Consider the following 15,340-nt stretch of genomic DNA (forward strand, 5'->3'; position numbering starts at 1 on the left):
TGAAGACTTTTTAAAGGATCCGAGCGTGCTGTGACAGAGAATAATACAGGGGCATGTGGTGACAAACTATCAAATGGTCGGCAGCTTTTGCATTTGCCATTTAATGCGTAATAGTATGCGCACGGACAGTTATATTAGAAATAGTTATATACTTTATGCGTAATTGAAAAGTTGGAAAGTAAAAAATATCATTCTTGGGATTCTTGAATGTTTATAAGATATTATTGCTTTATGTATTGCATCGACATGCGAAACATTTCATTGCGAATGAAATAGGAGCCCATTACTTCTTTTGCTTGTGTCTCACACGGAGGAGAAGAAAAATGAGTGAGGACGCGAGCGGATAAATGGTATTTAAAGTAATAAAGCGCCTGATATTTGGGGTTGTCTCATGACAGGCTACACTTACGGTTCAAGGCGGCGCGGACGGGTGCAGGTGGGCTGTAGCTGCCGTTGTTTCTCGGTGGCGTCCTCGAGGGCGGGGCGCCCCACATGAGAACCGTCTGACGTAGCGGTTCGTTGCCATACACGTCTGGCTTCACGTCCTCGAGCTTTGGCGTGAGTACGCCATTGTTGTTGTTGTTGTTATTATTATGATTGTTATTGTTATTATTATTGTTATTGCCGCCGCTGTTGTTATTGTTGTTGCTGTTGTTGTTGTTATTGTTGTTGTTGTTGTTGTTGTTGTTGTTGTTAGTCGTATTGCTGCTGTTGGAGCCGGGAGCAGTGGCGGGAGAGCTACCGGCGGAGTTTGAGGAGGCCGAGGCAACCTCGAGGGAGTGCCGGCTTCCGGTCCGTGCAATCACCACCGCTGCCTCTGCGTTCTGCAGCACCGGGCTGCTTACAGCGTAGCTTGAGCGCCCGTCCGTCGCGTAGCCGTACTTGGGTGAGTCAGCCGTTGCAGCCAGCTGCTGGTGACTCTCGTATGTTGGCGGCAAAGAGACGTCGATGAAGCCGTTGTAGCTCGTTGACGTATGGTATTCTGGGTAGTACGAGCCGAGCGGTCGGTATTGGAAGAGATTCTCCGTCGCCGTCAGGTACCTGTGCAGTATCATCGAGATGTCGGTCATTTTGCCTTTTATTCGTCCACGATTATCGTTATAACCCGCACTCCTCCAAGCGAATTAATTTCTTGTTCATCCGATCCGAATGTAAAGGGGAAAATAGTTAATCGACGCTTCGAATACTATTAGCGTAGCTTTTACTCGTGACGTCACATTTTATAGTAAAATAGACAACGATAGAAAGCTCTCGTACGCGTATCGCATAATTCTAATTATGTATATATAAATAATGATTGTCTATAAATGATGAGATAAATGATGTATTCATAATCTCGGATACAGGAAAATAAAATTGTATCATTATTGTAATTAACTAAGCGATCGATTACTTAAAGATCAATTAACCGTAACATTATCGTTTTAATTAATCTAGAAACATTTATTTTGATAGCAACATTATAAAGCGCCATGCTAATAACAAAATAATGGAAATGCCATTAATTTTCCCACGAGCCAATTTTATTATTTATGGACTACCGTTTATGTGATAATTATTATGAAAAACGAGTTTGCTGCTTTTTGTTTTGGTAAAATATATTTTCACAAACGATCAAGGTCATGCTTAATAACACTATGTACATATAACGCAACAGTTTAATGATATTATTCTATACAGCTCAATTATTCTATACAATTCTATACGAGAGGCAAATATTGAGTATAGCATTGTATTTTATAAGCGAAGAGGCTTGTACGTCCAGTCGATGATAAGACGTCGTTACACAACTATTCTTACAGCCATGTTACTCAGAGTCACACAGATACACGCGCGCGTAGTCGACAAAAAGATAAAGAGAGTATAAAACAATATTTTATAAAAGTTCCGTACTAAAAGGAGGCAAATATAAAGAGGGGGGGGGGGGATGGTAGATTACCTGTTATCGAGTGCTGTGGTGGGGTAGAGGGTTTGGTGGTGGTAAGTGCCGGTGTGGCCAATATAGGGGCTGAGTGCCGGGTCGGCGCTGGACGAGGGTGCGTAAGAAGCCCCAGGATACATGCTGTTGAGGTTGCCGTAGGCCGCCGCGGCAACCACTGCCGCGGCGGCGGCACTGCTGTCCGTCGCGAGATACTCCACGGGAGCGACACCGACGGGGCCCGTCGCCGCGGTCGCGGGTACCGCAACCGGCGAGAGGGGTGAGGGCTGCGCCGACTGAGCTGCTCCTGATTACGTGCACACATGATTCTTAATTTGTTTGGCATATTGATAAGGGCCTGACTTAACACTCGCTGATAACTCGCACGAGCTCCTCACTTTCAATTTTTTGACACTTTGACGAAATTGAACGAAACGTGAACGAGCGACGATCAGCATATTCGTTACAAGAAAGTACTCAACACTTATAATTACATTTAGGTTATGTGCGTTGCAATGGGAGTCGACAAACTCCTGAGAAAATTACGAAATCAGAATATAATTGCACGATTCAATATGAAGATATATATACGTATATGGAAACAATGGCTTTCGTTCGTTAAAAAAAAATACTCGACTATTTTGTAATTAAGTAATTTTCATTTTTAAATACTTATAGTTATCTTTCGTTTTAATAAGTCTATAATTATGTTTGTTTATTATTTGCATTCTTCGAGCTTATTTCATTGAAAAATTCAGTTACTACGTTCTTCTCTAATTTTATCAGATAATTATCAATTACATACGTGGTTCTGTTATAACTCGAATTATCAAATATTTATCTTTAATGCTAGCAGTGCTTCGCAAAGATTATCGAATCGTTATATACGTACTTGAAAGCGTTTTAAATTTGTAATAAAAATAAAAATATGTTTTTAAAACTAGGAACTTATCGGAAAATATGAGAGGACTTTCTAGATGGATGGATCATTAAAAATAGATTATTTCAATTATTTTAGCTATGTGTCAAGCATATTCTATAAAATTCCATGTTATTATCTGCTTTACAGTTTTAGTCCAATGAGCCATGTTTTAATATCATCTCGATATTTTATCGTACGTCAAAACTTTTAAAGACATTAGTAATTTACGAGATTATAAGGCAACGTAAAATTATCGTGGCGTCATGATAAAGCTTAAACTTACTTGTAATAGCCGTCGTGTATAAATTTAAACGAATTGATCATTTAAACTAATACATATCGATTTTTAATACGTTATTTCATACCTCAAGCTTAAATTCGTTAATTAATATAAATTCTTCATGAAAATATTTTCAAAATAGTAAGTATTTATGCAGTATCAATTAATTTATCATTGCAATTTCATATTTATCGTTTACAAATTGGCATGTTAAATAAAAACAGTAATGGACTTTAAACTTATACTTTCAGCCGTTACCGTATTAATATTTATTTTAATCATTAATTTCTCAACTCAAGAGATACTCGGTATTTTCATGTAATTCTGCACTCTTTTAACTTCTCTCTCTCTCTCTCTCTCTCTTTCGCATGCGCGCGTGCTCATATTCACGTTAATTTGCAAGACATGGTAATTTTGATCAGATTGAGATAACGAAAAGCGCGGCAGGAGTTGCCGATCAAATAAATAAAAGGCGGCGAGACGAAAATATAGAAGGGAGGGTAGCTTGTACCGAGTTTACTGGCGCGTTTACTGCGACACGTCGACAGGAAGTCGCGCAGCTGCGTTTTGTAGCGGCGGTTCACCCGCTGCGCTTGCGGCTGGGGTGATTGCTGCTGCTGCTGCTGCTGCTGCTGCTGTTGTTGTTGTTGTTGCTGCTGCTGTTGCTGTTGCTGTTGCTGCTGCGATTGCTGCTGTTGTTGCTGCTGAGTGCCAATCTGCGACCCCATGCACGAGACGCTCCCACCGAGACTATCGCTGTCCGAGAAGTAGCTGTTCGTGAGACCGGCATCCAAGTAGCTCACCTTGAAGTCCATCGTGCGCTTCCCCAATAGGTCGCGGCCCTCCTCTTCCCTTCATCAAATATACCGTGTTCATTCCTTCTCTTCACACTCAAGAGACTTTACAATCCAATTATCGACATTAAATAGCTATTTAGGCAATGATTTGATAAGATTTGTCGGGACACCCCCTGCCCTTTGAGTCACGAGTACATCATCGTGAGATAAGTAAAGACTTACATGAGAGGTCGATGCGTGCTTATAACGAAGTCTGGCTTGGAGTTTTTATAAACGAGCCTCGAGCTTGTCTGCAACCACTGCCAGCCACCGTCCTTCGTCTGGTACCTGTACGCAATCATACCGGAAGCTCCAGTCTTGAGTACTGAAAATTTATAAACGATTCAACCATTTCTAATCTCGATAATCCCCACGAATTCCTCAATTGAGAGCTTAGACTTACACTCTTGGTGAGCACTTGCGACGTAGGCCAGATCGTCGTAGTGAACGAGGTCGTAGCCGCCGAGGTTTGCGAGTTCGGAATCTGAATAGCCGAGGAGCATCTTGCCCCGCTGGTCCATGGACACGAGAGCTAGATCGAGTTTGTGCTTGCTCTTGAACATGACTTCCTTTTGCGGCACTTCCAGGAGAGAGGGTGGCCCGAACGGTGTGCAAAGGGCAAACAGCGCCAAAGGTGGTTCCTCCGTCTTGCGGTTCTGCCCGTGTAGCACTTTAACGCGACCCCTGATATCTAGCCGCTGAAACGTTAGAGTAATATTCGTTTTAAAAGAATTTACGTGTTAATTCTGGATCTGTAATATTTGAGAAATTCAATGCTTCGCGTGAGTTTTTTTTTCTTTTTTGGTTTGTTCTTGTTTTACAAAGATCGAGAGAAAATCAATGGCTACTATTAGTTCGAGATGTGCTGCTATTGTGATACATGCATAACGATATGTAATATTTTTTAAATTTTTTAGATTACTGCCTTACATTGTTACAAAGTCCTTTACTTTATAAAAAAATTCGCTGCTCATAATATACGCGCTGTTTATTTATTACTTACCCTCTTCTTTAATTGTACACACGATACGTTATTATTTACATGATTTAATAATTTGTATTAGATAATTATCTCGTTAATTTATCATGTATCTTTTCGAAAACTTTTACTTAAAAACTTTGTTTTACAAGAGCGTACGTTTCGTATTTATATATATGTAGTACGATGTATAATATTCTTTTGTAAATTTTAACTTTCACGTTACGTGATTATAGGGAATAGCGTAACGACTTAATATTAGAATAATACATGTCTTACTCTAACACAATATTTCCCTAGTTATCTGTAAAGTCATCACATTTTATCGATAATTTAATACACCTAGTTACCAAAGCATTCTATTATGGCGTTTTAGATCATCGCCTCTATTATTATATTATTATTATTATTATTATTATTATTATTATTATTATTCACTAGTCAATAATATTATTTGTTGAAGTAATTGCATACGCTACTCTTTCATTTCTGTGTAATAAAATGTATATATTTTTTTATCGCTATTCCTTAATATCTGACACTAAATTTACGTTATCCGTATACGTTAGCGTTTATATTTACTATTTTGGAAAATTCATTTTTTACTCCAACATATACATATAATAATATACTTGAAATATATATTGACTCAGATAGGTGATAGTATATTATGTATTCTAATTCAATGCGAATTCAAGGCAGTTGTAATAAATTATTCCCTATCTGTACTTTACTACGAAGAACATCAAGATACGTTTTTATTGATTTCAGCCATTTTTACCATTTTTAATCAACCTGTAAACTTATGTGTTCCGTACTTTTGAGAATTGAGTTTCACAAATTTTTGCTAATAATTGCCGTAATAGTTTACAAAACTACAATAAAACCGAAATAAAATCACTCCTTACTGCATAAATTTATGCACAATAAATATACTTTAAACATTCATTTCTTCGTATGAAATCAAGGCTATTTTATAGTTCGATAAAAGTAAAAAAAACTCAAGATGTATATCATTTACTATGTACATTGAATCACACCTCCGTTTAATTTTACCTTAAAATACAATTTGGTCCAAGACCGTTGCTTCTGTAAAATTGAACCGCAAATCAATGCTAATTATCAAGAAACGAAGCCTATTCTATACGCGCTCCATTTGTAAGAAAAAAAAAATACATCGATTCGTAGCAATTGAATCCTGATTATCCAGAATAATCATGACTTTTTATTCTTGTTATGTAGGCGGCGAGTAAAAGCAAGTTGGCCGCGGTCACTGGATGTTATCCCGGATATGGAAAAGCGAGCTCGCTCGTACGAACGACTTAGCAAAGGCTTTTTTGCGCTCAACGGTGCCATTAAGGACTTTTATGATTACAGTTTAATTTTCATAAACGTCACAGCCGGCCTCTTTTTGTGAGCTGCACATGCGCGAAAATACTTTTCCCCTCGCTCCGTCAAGGCTCAATCCCTTCGTCTCTTTTTTCTCGTTGCCTTCGTCTTCTCCGCAGCTCGCGGATAATTAATGTTTTGCCTGCCTCCCGCTTTAGGGCTTTTACACTCACAGGGTCGTATAAGCTTCCCGGCTCATTTAAATTCTAATCAAGATTCACTATTCTGGGGACATGCCGCCACCGACTGCCTCTGCCGCAATCCTCCCTACGCCATTGCTGCCACTACCTCTTGGAATACATTAATTTTCAATGTATCAGTCTGAGTAAATACGCCGTTAGGTATATCGTGTCCACATTTGATCATTGAAATTTCCGGACACTAGCACTTCTTGCGCACGTCGCAATATTTGCAAAAAGCAATTAGCATGGGACGTGTAATAGCGAAGCGGAAAGATGGCGGTCGAGTAACGAAACGAAAGGGCAAGAGAGAAAGAGGGCATTTTTCATTTTTTTTTCTCCCATCCCCTCCAAACATCGCCACACTCTCAACCACTTACGACACTGAAATTATTAATTATTGTTTTGTGCCAGTCGACCATAGCCCATTGCAGTCGTGTTCACAAAGAAAGCCGCAAGTAAAAAGTAAATAGTCCGTTCTCAACTTTTTCAGCTTTCCCTTATTATTCTCTTTTCTTCTCCATCGCATATGTAAAGGCAGTCAGAATGAAAATGTCCAGTTCTTTGCGTCCAGATCTCCAGACGGTCTCGGGATTCCCAGGCCTCGCTTGATATTACGAATGGCTTTTAAGCAAATGTTCAATGCTAGTAATTTTGCCTTTCCGTTCCATTACATCCCAACCATTTTTCATCACATCTACCGAAAAGTTTAAATCGTCGCATCAACCTACCGTTGGGCAAAAAATCTATCCTTTTTTTTTTTTATATTTTCATCAATAGAGCATTATGAGAGTGTACATTTTATATACTGTTGTGCATATGTTTTTTATGAGATGTTGATTTTTTTAGAGGTTGTCTGTGACCACCACTACTAGACAATTTCGCAATTTCAAGTTGAATAAATTCTACATTAAAATATTCCACCTTGAATAACTACTTACATATTTTGTCGATGAAAATGAAATTTTTTACAAACTCATCTATAATAAAGCTTATTTCAATAATTATTTTTGGATATATTTTCTATGTCAGCATTGGCCTTGATATTATTATTAAGAATGCTATAAGCATTATTTACACATTAAATACTTAATATTTCTATAAATTTATTTATTTATGTTGGCAAAGTCAAATGAAATATTAAAGGTATCAACATGTATTACAGAATACCATTGTTTCATTCTTAAATATTCTTCAATAAATTGATATAAACTTCAACATTAGGATTGATTTAGTGATACTTAAAAATTTAAATATACTTTGAAAATACATATCAATTAAAAGTTTAAATTAATACTTATCCATTAAATGTATTAATATCATAAAAACATTTTAATCGACAATTATTATAATTTCCATATGAATTATTTATTAAATATTAATAAATGTGTAATGTTCAATAAAAAGCATTCTAAACTTTAAACTACGTATCTCAATACAATTGTTTAATTTTACAATGAACTAAAATATCTAAATATGCATTATATACTCATAGAATGATTTTTTGTTTATTAATATAGCAATTTGAAGCACAAAGGAATTAAATTTTTACTACAAATTAGGCACTACAAATTAAAATTTTTCATACCCAAGGTCTTATGATATTCTTGTTTACTAATTATATTTTTAACATTATAAAAATGTCGAAATACGTAAAAAATTACGAATTACTTTAATAATTATGAATATCATTATAATCATATCGTCTAGGAAAAATAATGATGTAAATTAGAATTAAAAGTAAGTGAAATTATAATTCATATTTTATTTACAAAATTTGAAATTATCTTTCATGTAGACATAGAGTTTTCCACTCAGCATTACAGAAACATATCACGTAACTGATTATGTAGCTGAAACATTTATAATTATTACATATGCTTTTGTGTACATTTAATTTCTACCAACCTATTTTCTTCGTATGTGGCACGAACATACGCATTTTATTCAGTAAAAACTATTTCACTCCAAGTATATCTTCACATTAGGTTTTACTGAAATGACTTTTAGAAATTCATACAATTTTTTTTATTTGACAATTATACGACATAATAACATAACCATTTTGTACTTGAATGCGAATGATGGTGATTGTATGTCCGTATCTTAAATATATATAAATTTTTTTTATTGCAACACAAATAAATAGAAAATAACTAAACTAAGTTACAATAGGATGAGAGGTTGATACTTTGTACATAATAGAATTAAATTACGTATCTAGTAGCAATATGATTACTTTTGTCAATACTATAACAGCTTGAAAAATATTTTAATAAATGAGATCGTTATGTCTTAAGTCCACTTTTTACTTTTTATATTGAAGAATAGGAATATCATATAATACTCTGATAATTAAAACGTGAATTAGATATTTATTGTAATTGTTATTTTTAAAATGAATACATTACACCGGGATTAAATAATATTAATTATAATCATTATAATTGATGAAATGTGTTATATAGGATTATTTTAAAAGTAATTAATTAAAGTTCTTTTCAATTAATGTTTGATAAATTGGAAAGGTAGACGGAATTGAAACTTTTTTTGTGCATATTGCTTGACAATTGAGATTTATGTGTCAGCAATATTTGCATTAATGATAAATTCTAATTGAAAATTACTACTAATTATAAAAAAACATTAATTCATTTTATTCTCTGCCACGAATACCTATTGAAATAACTTGCTGTAAGTAGACTTTTGCCTAAAGTTTAATAAAAACTGAATTTTAAGAATTTTTATCTTTTTTGTGTCCATAGACTGTAAAATAATTTATTAAATAAATATAAGCGAATAGCAGCGGTAGAACTGGAAACAATTATTTGTCTATGAATATGATTGAATTACAAACTTATTGAATCTGAATACACATATTAATTTAATTAATTATTACATGACTACATTGAGCACTTTGCACGTGAGAAATATTTTGACTTTACTTGCGTGCGCATTGGATATTACGAAGAAATATTCGAATTTAAAGTATTTGCTTTTTTCACTTTATGAAGGAAAACTGATTTGAGAAATATTATTTTTAAAGAACATATTTCATGAATTTTTCATTAATAACTTATATTTAAAGACTATTTATACTTTATATTTTTAAAGATGATAAGATTTATATTTATAAAGAATCTCAGATGAAGGATAAATATCAAAGAATACTAATAATATCATTTTTCGTAAGTCATCTCTTAATAACGCTTCGGGTAACATTGATATATTTGAGAAAACATTATGCGGTACAGTGACTTATTATTATTACATTGAAAAAACGTATTTATAAAAGTTGATTAAAATACGAGTTATTAGTCGAAATTGCTTATTCAAGAAATAATAGAAGTATTAATATAGGTATAAATTAATATATATTACTATATATTATATTAATATAGGTATTGTTCAGTTTTTAACAGAAGTGTATAAAAATAATTCTTTTGTTATAGAAATCAGTGCAGAGAGTGGAACTAAGTACTTATTACTGCATTATGAAAGCATTTTTAAAGTGAATATTTACATTTTAGTAAATAGTGCGCTGATTCTTCATTAGATAGAAATCAACAAAGATATACCATATACGTAGGAGATAAATAGAACTTGCATATCGCGAGGTGCCTTCAATTATATTAAATTAATCTAGCTGTATTCATAAAGCAAGCACTTCTAAGAATATCGCTGATCAAAGTAAGGAAACTATGGCATTGTTCAGGCTACTAAGATAACGAATACAATGATTAATTACTACAGATATTCTTTAGATTTACTCAAATATTAATGCATTTAAAACAAGCTTACAAGCTGTGCTATATAAGTGGTTTAAATTGTTGACAGGAAGGCCGGCAATTTGCGGTTATTAGTATATTGGCGATTAATTTTGAATACAAGCAAGACTAAAGCCTCCATTTATCAATACTTACAATAGTTAGGGTAGGTTATAGAAATTGCTTAATGGACTTTCGAGTACCAATAAAATCTTTATTCGTATTAATAAATATATAAGCTATAGGGCTGAAGATCAGACTTCTAGAGTATATTGGTATGTCCAATTGGATATGTTGCATTAATTCTAAACACAGTCCCGATCGAAGACAAGACTGGGGAAGCGTGACTACTAGCTACTTATAATCGATAATCTAGACTTACGAGAAACCCCGAGGTGTTATCGAGAAGGCAACGGAAGCGTACAGTAAAGCTCCTCTCCAGGAGGTGGCCGTGCAAGGGCGAGAGCACCTCGTGAAGGGGAAGGCTGGCGCTCTCCGCCGGTAAAAAGGAGTTCCACATGAGCTGGCGCTGGAGCTCCTCCCGGTCTTCACTGTGCACGAGCTCGTACACACTTTGGTGCACAATGTCCGACTGCAATATTAAAAGCAAGTATTTAGTCAATCGATCCATTAACCTTACCGCGATTCATTACTATTCTACGCGGTATTATCTACATTAGGTATTTGCCAACGCTTGTTTGGTTTGGCACGGAATAACCACACGCGACGACAATCTTCTATTTAGGGCGAGTATTAGCCTTCATTGACCAAGTGCGCTACAGCAAACAAAAATTATCTTATAAGCGAGCTTCATCTATTAACTTACATCGTTAATGGTCTTGAGATTATCCGTACTCACCATTATCCACCCGCACGTCAGTCCCACATACAATTTCTATCGCATGCGGATTTAACTATAGTTAGATTTTTTGCTTAGCTAATGAGTATCCAGTTAGTTATGTTTTTTGACCAAAAGAGTATCTAACTAAAGAGCAAACTATCTCTAAGGTTCGAATCATAAACCGTGGATAATAAAGTCAAGTGCGCAGAATTAGCACATTGTATATCCCATAGTGGCGCCTCTCACCTCATCCCCGGTAATCCTTAATGAATTATTAACGTGTTGAGAGTCGGCGATTAGCGGGAAATTAAAGAGCTCATCCTGGAACATTACCGAATCATTCATTCTGACCATAGATTTGTTAAGCCGCAACGAACATCTAACTCTTCCTTTGCTCACGCCCGTATTTCTATCCAAATCTATTATAATTCGTTAATCTAAAGCAATTCTATTATGTGCTCACGTTCCGTATCCCTTTTGTATCCGAAAGAATCCCAAATAAATTTTTGGTCATTGCACGTAAATAAACTTTGCATTTGTCATAAAGTCTTGAGATAGTGTGTATATATGTTTAGGGACTAAATAAATTATTATGAGGGCGTATTAAATGCCGAATACAAGAAGGACAAAGAATGATCGAGAAATCATGCTATGCGTCCGTTTTCCCACGGTTGACTTTTGTTCACTCTTAGGGGTTAGACTTATTTTCATTCTGGTATTTAGTAAAATTGTTCGGAAGAAAGTCGGTCGTCCGTAAGCTCTGATCGATGAGAGCAAAAATGAGTTTCGTGATTCAACGAGCGAGAGGCCTTTATCGCGATTTTTATCAATTGGCCAAGCTTTCGATACCTCTTACTTTTCGCATTTCGTGTGTGTGACGTTCCAACGGCCATCCGTTTCCTCATGAACGCACGTTTTAGGCGCGAACTTCAAGAGTGAGTGAGTAAGTGAGAGAGAGAGAGAGAGAGAGAGATGAAAGATAGAGCGTCAACTGATTCGCGTTTATCAACTTCGTTTCATATTATAAGTAAGCTTTCACGCCTTAATCATTCAGTAAAGAATCTTAGCAAGGGCAAATGCAATTATAATTCGAAGCATCTTGTTAGAATATATTTAGGAAATATTAATTAATCGCCTTTCTTCACCATTTCTGCGCGCACACAAAGATTTGCTAATTACGTGATATTGACGATAATTTTTTCCATTATTTCATAATCAGACTTTTGATTAATTACAATCATAGCTTTGTACACGCAAATTTTTAACTATGCATAGTTTTAATAAATTCTTTGTTTACACGAGGTTATCCATAGTAAGATCTAATTATTATTCTACATTAACAGTAAAAATTCTTATTTTCACCTACATATTTTTAATTTATGATTCTGTAAAATGATATTTTTATTTACATGTTTCATTTTTGTATTCATTTAAAAACTAGAAATCATTGTTTTATATAATGCATGTTCCATAATAATAATTAATAATAAAAAAAATCGGTGTCAGATTTTGCTAAATTTTCATTTATTGTACTAGTTTTTTTTTCGAAAAAAAATAGATGTATCGATCTAATTAAAGAATTAAATATTTAAGAGAATTTATTTTACTTGAAACATTGTCTGTTTGTTTTGAATTATCCAGTAAAATACTATAATTTTAATTGTTTGATAAAACTTTAAATAAATTCAACCAACATTTTTTAATTCTTTATTAGTCATCAGATAAATCAATATGAACACAGATAGATTCGTCATATTTTAATATATATTAGTCTTACTAAAAGAAAGATTCATAATAAATTAGGAGAACATATAATACTGAACTCTAGCACGCGACCAACTATCGATCGTACATCAATAAATGGTTTTAATTAAAATAAAACATTTCAGTTTTATGTAAATTTACTAGTACTCCTTAGTATAATAAGAAAAAAAACTTTTAATGAAACATATTAATAAGCTATATAAAATGCTTAAAAGTCAATAGATTTATTATTTTATTCATCTTATAGAATTCTATATTGTGTACTTATGAATTATTTCTTTGGTTGTTCTTTTCTAATTAACAGGCTTTTTTTTTAATAACGGATTATATCGCAAAACACTAGTAATTATGAATTTTTAAATTTAAATGGAATATGGATAACAGTTGAAATTTTCAAAATACTACAAAATATGCATTTTAATTTTAACGATATGGAGATAATAAATCGAGTATACGGTTTTATTGAAACGTAACTCTTACTATACAAATTGGAATTAGATCATTTAGGATTTATTTTATGGGTTTTCATATATTAAAATTATTAAAATTTAAAGGACTTTGTATTTTTATTAATGTCTCACTTTTGTTTAACTATTTTCTTTTTCTTTTTCTTCTGTATGAGTAAAAATTAGGAATTGATTATCGAATGAATTTCAATTATAGATTCTCTCTGACTCTCTTTTCTCTCTCTCTCTCTCTCTGCCTTTATCCTCGCTATGTCTCTATTGGTATCTCTTTATTTTTCATTCTCTTTGATCAGCAATTTGCAAGCGTTTGTGAGCACGAAGCTGAAGCAAACAAACGAGCAGAGTGCGGTTCGGCAGGATGAAAGAAGCGAGCCAGAAATTGAATGAAATCCAGCTCGTAATAATTAATCCACGAGGCGTATTAATATTATGAGCATACCTACACAAGTCCCTTGCGTTGTGTCTCCCGTGCTCATAAGACATAGAAAGAGAATAAGCGAGCGACAGAGAGAGAGAGAGAGAGAGAGAGAGAGAGAGAGAGAGTGAAGAGGGAACGAGTTGAGCTCTCAATTACATGGAAGAATTATGAAGAGAGGCGAAGATCAGACGCGCAAAAAGATAAGAATAACAAAGAAAGAAAGAGTGAGAGAGAGAGAGAGAGACAACGAGGATAAGAAGCAAAGGAGATGGAAAAGGGCGAAGGGCGCGAGGAGTGGCCTCAGGCAATGGATCTTGCAGTTGTCTTGTATGTATATGCACGCTCGCGCACACTTTGTCAAACCTCGTAACTTTGCATGTATTTATTTGGGTATATAGCAATCTTGTTGATAAGTGACGTTTATATATATATATATATATAATGACGCAGGAGAGAGAGAGAGAGAGAGAGAGAGAGAGAGAGAGGGAGAGAGCACAAATAAAGAATGCTTCGATTGCGTCTTCATTAGAGACTATTAATTGTCAAAACCTGTCACATAATTCAATTGTCTGAGAAATTAATTCCCGTGATCAGTTGATCCTCGGAAAATGAGGGGCCGCGAGTTAAACAAACTAACTCCGATGTAAAAATAGATGATTTTGCAAGGCTATGCTGAGAGTCGCGGTGGTAAAAGGGGAAGAGGGACCGAGAAAAAAGTTAAATATTCTCTCGGTTCTTTGCGAACTTGAAGTATTCTGACTTGCGCCAGATGCATTAAATGGACCTTCGCACGGGCGTGCATACATCGGGACTCGTTGTTTATCGAATGGAAATAAGAAAGGCAAGGCACGGGGAGGCGAGCTTATATCTTGGCTAACCACAGCTCCTTGAGCAGGAGCGCAGATGACAATTAAGATGGAGCATAAGAAAAAAGAAGGCGAGTTGCGTTGCGCGTCGCTGCCGCCAGCGTTACCGCCGAGAGTAAAGCAGCCCCGTGTTCCCAGCACCGGTCTACAAGCGAATCTTGTGCCGGAGACTGTGCCGGCGGAGGGGGCCGGCGGCCGCTTCCGCCCGGGCCGAGCTCACCTCCGCGTATAAACAGCGGTGACGGGGCCGTCCCGAGTAGGGGCCCGCTCGGGATCTCACGTGGAAAAGCACGTGCTCGGGGGCGCGCATGCGAGCGGCATTTCGCGTGACCGACACGTGTTGAGTGCCTATGAGATCGGTCACGCATGCAAACAGTCCGTCGGCTGACTCCCGCGCACTCCCACCTCCTCCTCCTCCTCCACGTCTCTTCGCCTCCTGCCGTCGGATCTCGCGCGTTCGTGCCGAGGACCCCGAGACTCACCTGGTGGAAGCCAAGGTAACTTTCGATGCTGTGAGTGGCGAAGAACACCTCCCCGTCGCAGGTCAGAATGAGCAGGAAGCCGTTCAGTGCCTGTAACACGCCATAAAGACCACATCAGTTATACTTTCGGATCATTTGACTCCCAGTCCCTCTTTCCATCGAGCATTGATATTATTTATAACGCTAGCCGCCCCCTCCCCTCAACTATCTATTCATTTTAATTGCTTACAAT

General features: G+C 35.8%; 1 protein-coding gene across 1 annotated transcript in view; it reads right to left on the reverse strand.

Annotated features, from left to right (window-relative positions):
- ss (aryl hydrocarbon receptor spineless) overlaps positions 1-15,340 on the reverse strand; it is a 64,613-nt gene that overhangs the window by 2,691 nt on the left and 46,582 nt on the right. Inside the window, exons 4-13 of the mRNA XM_011503947.1 lie at positions 15,109-15,198; positions 10,653-10,862; positions 4,360-4,654; positions 4,140-4,281; positions 3,858-3,972; positions 3,632-3,734; positions 1,940-2,225; positions 721-1,041; positions 410-573; positions 1-28 (exon numbers count right to left, since the gene is read on the reverse strand). The exon at positions 1-28 is cut by the window's left edge and continues 438 nt beyond it. Of these exons, the coding sequence (XP_011502249.1) occupies positions 1-28; positions 410-573; positions 721-1,041; positions 1,940-2,225; positions 3,632-3,734; positions 3,858-3,972; positions 4,140-4,281; positions 4,360-4,654; positions 10,653-10,862; positions 15,109-15,198 (1,754 nt within the window). The remainder of the gene's footprint in view (positions 29-409; positions 574-720; positions 1,042-1,939; positions 2,226-3,631; positions 3,735-3,857; positions 3,973-4,139; positions 4,282-4,359; positions 4,655-10,652; positions 10,863-15,108; positions 15,199-15,340) is intronic.

The sequence above is a fragment of the Ceratosolen solmsi genome, unplaced genomic scaffold, assembly GCF_000503995.2.
Source record: "Ceratosolen solmsi marchali unplaced genomic scaffold, CerSol_1.0 scaffold53, whole genome shotgun sequence".
In the NCBI taxonomy this organism is placed as follows: Eukaryota; Metazoa; Arthropoda; class Insecta; order Hymenoptera; family Agaonidae; genus Ceratosolen; species Ceratosolen solmsi.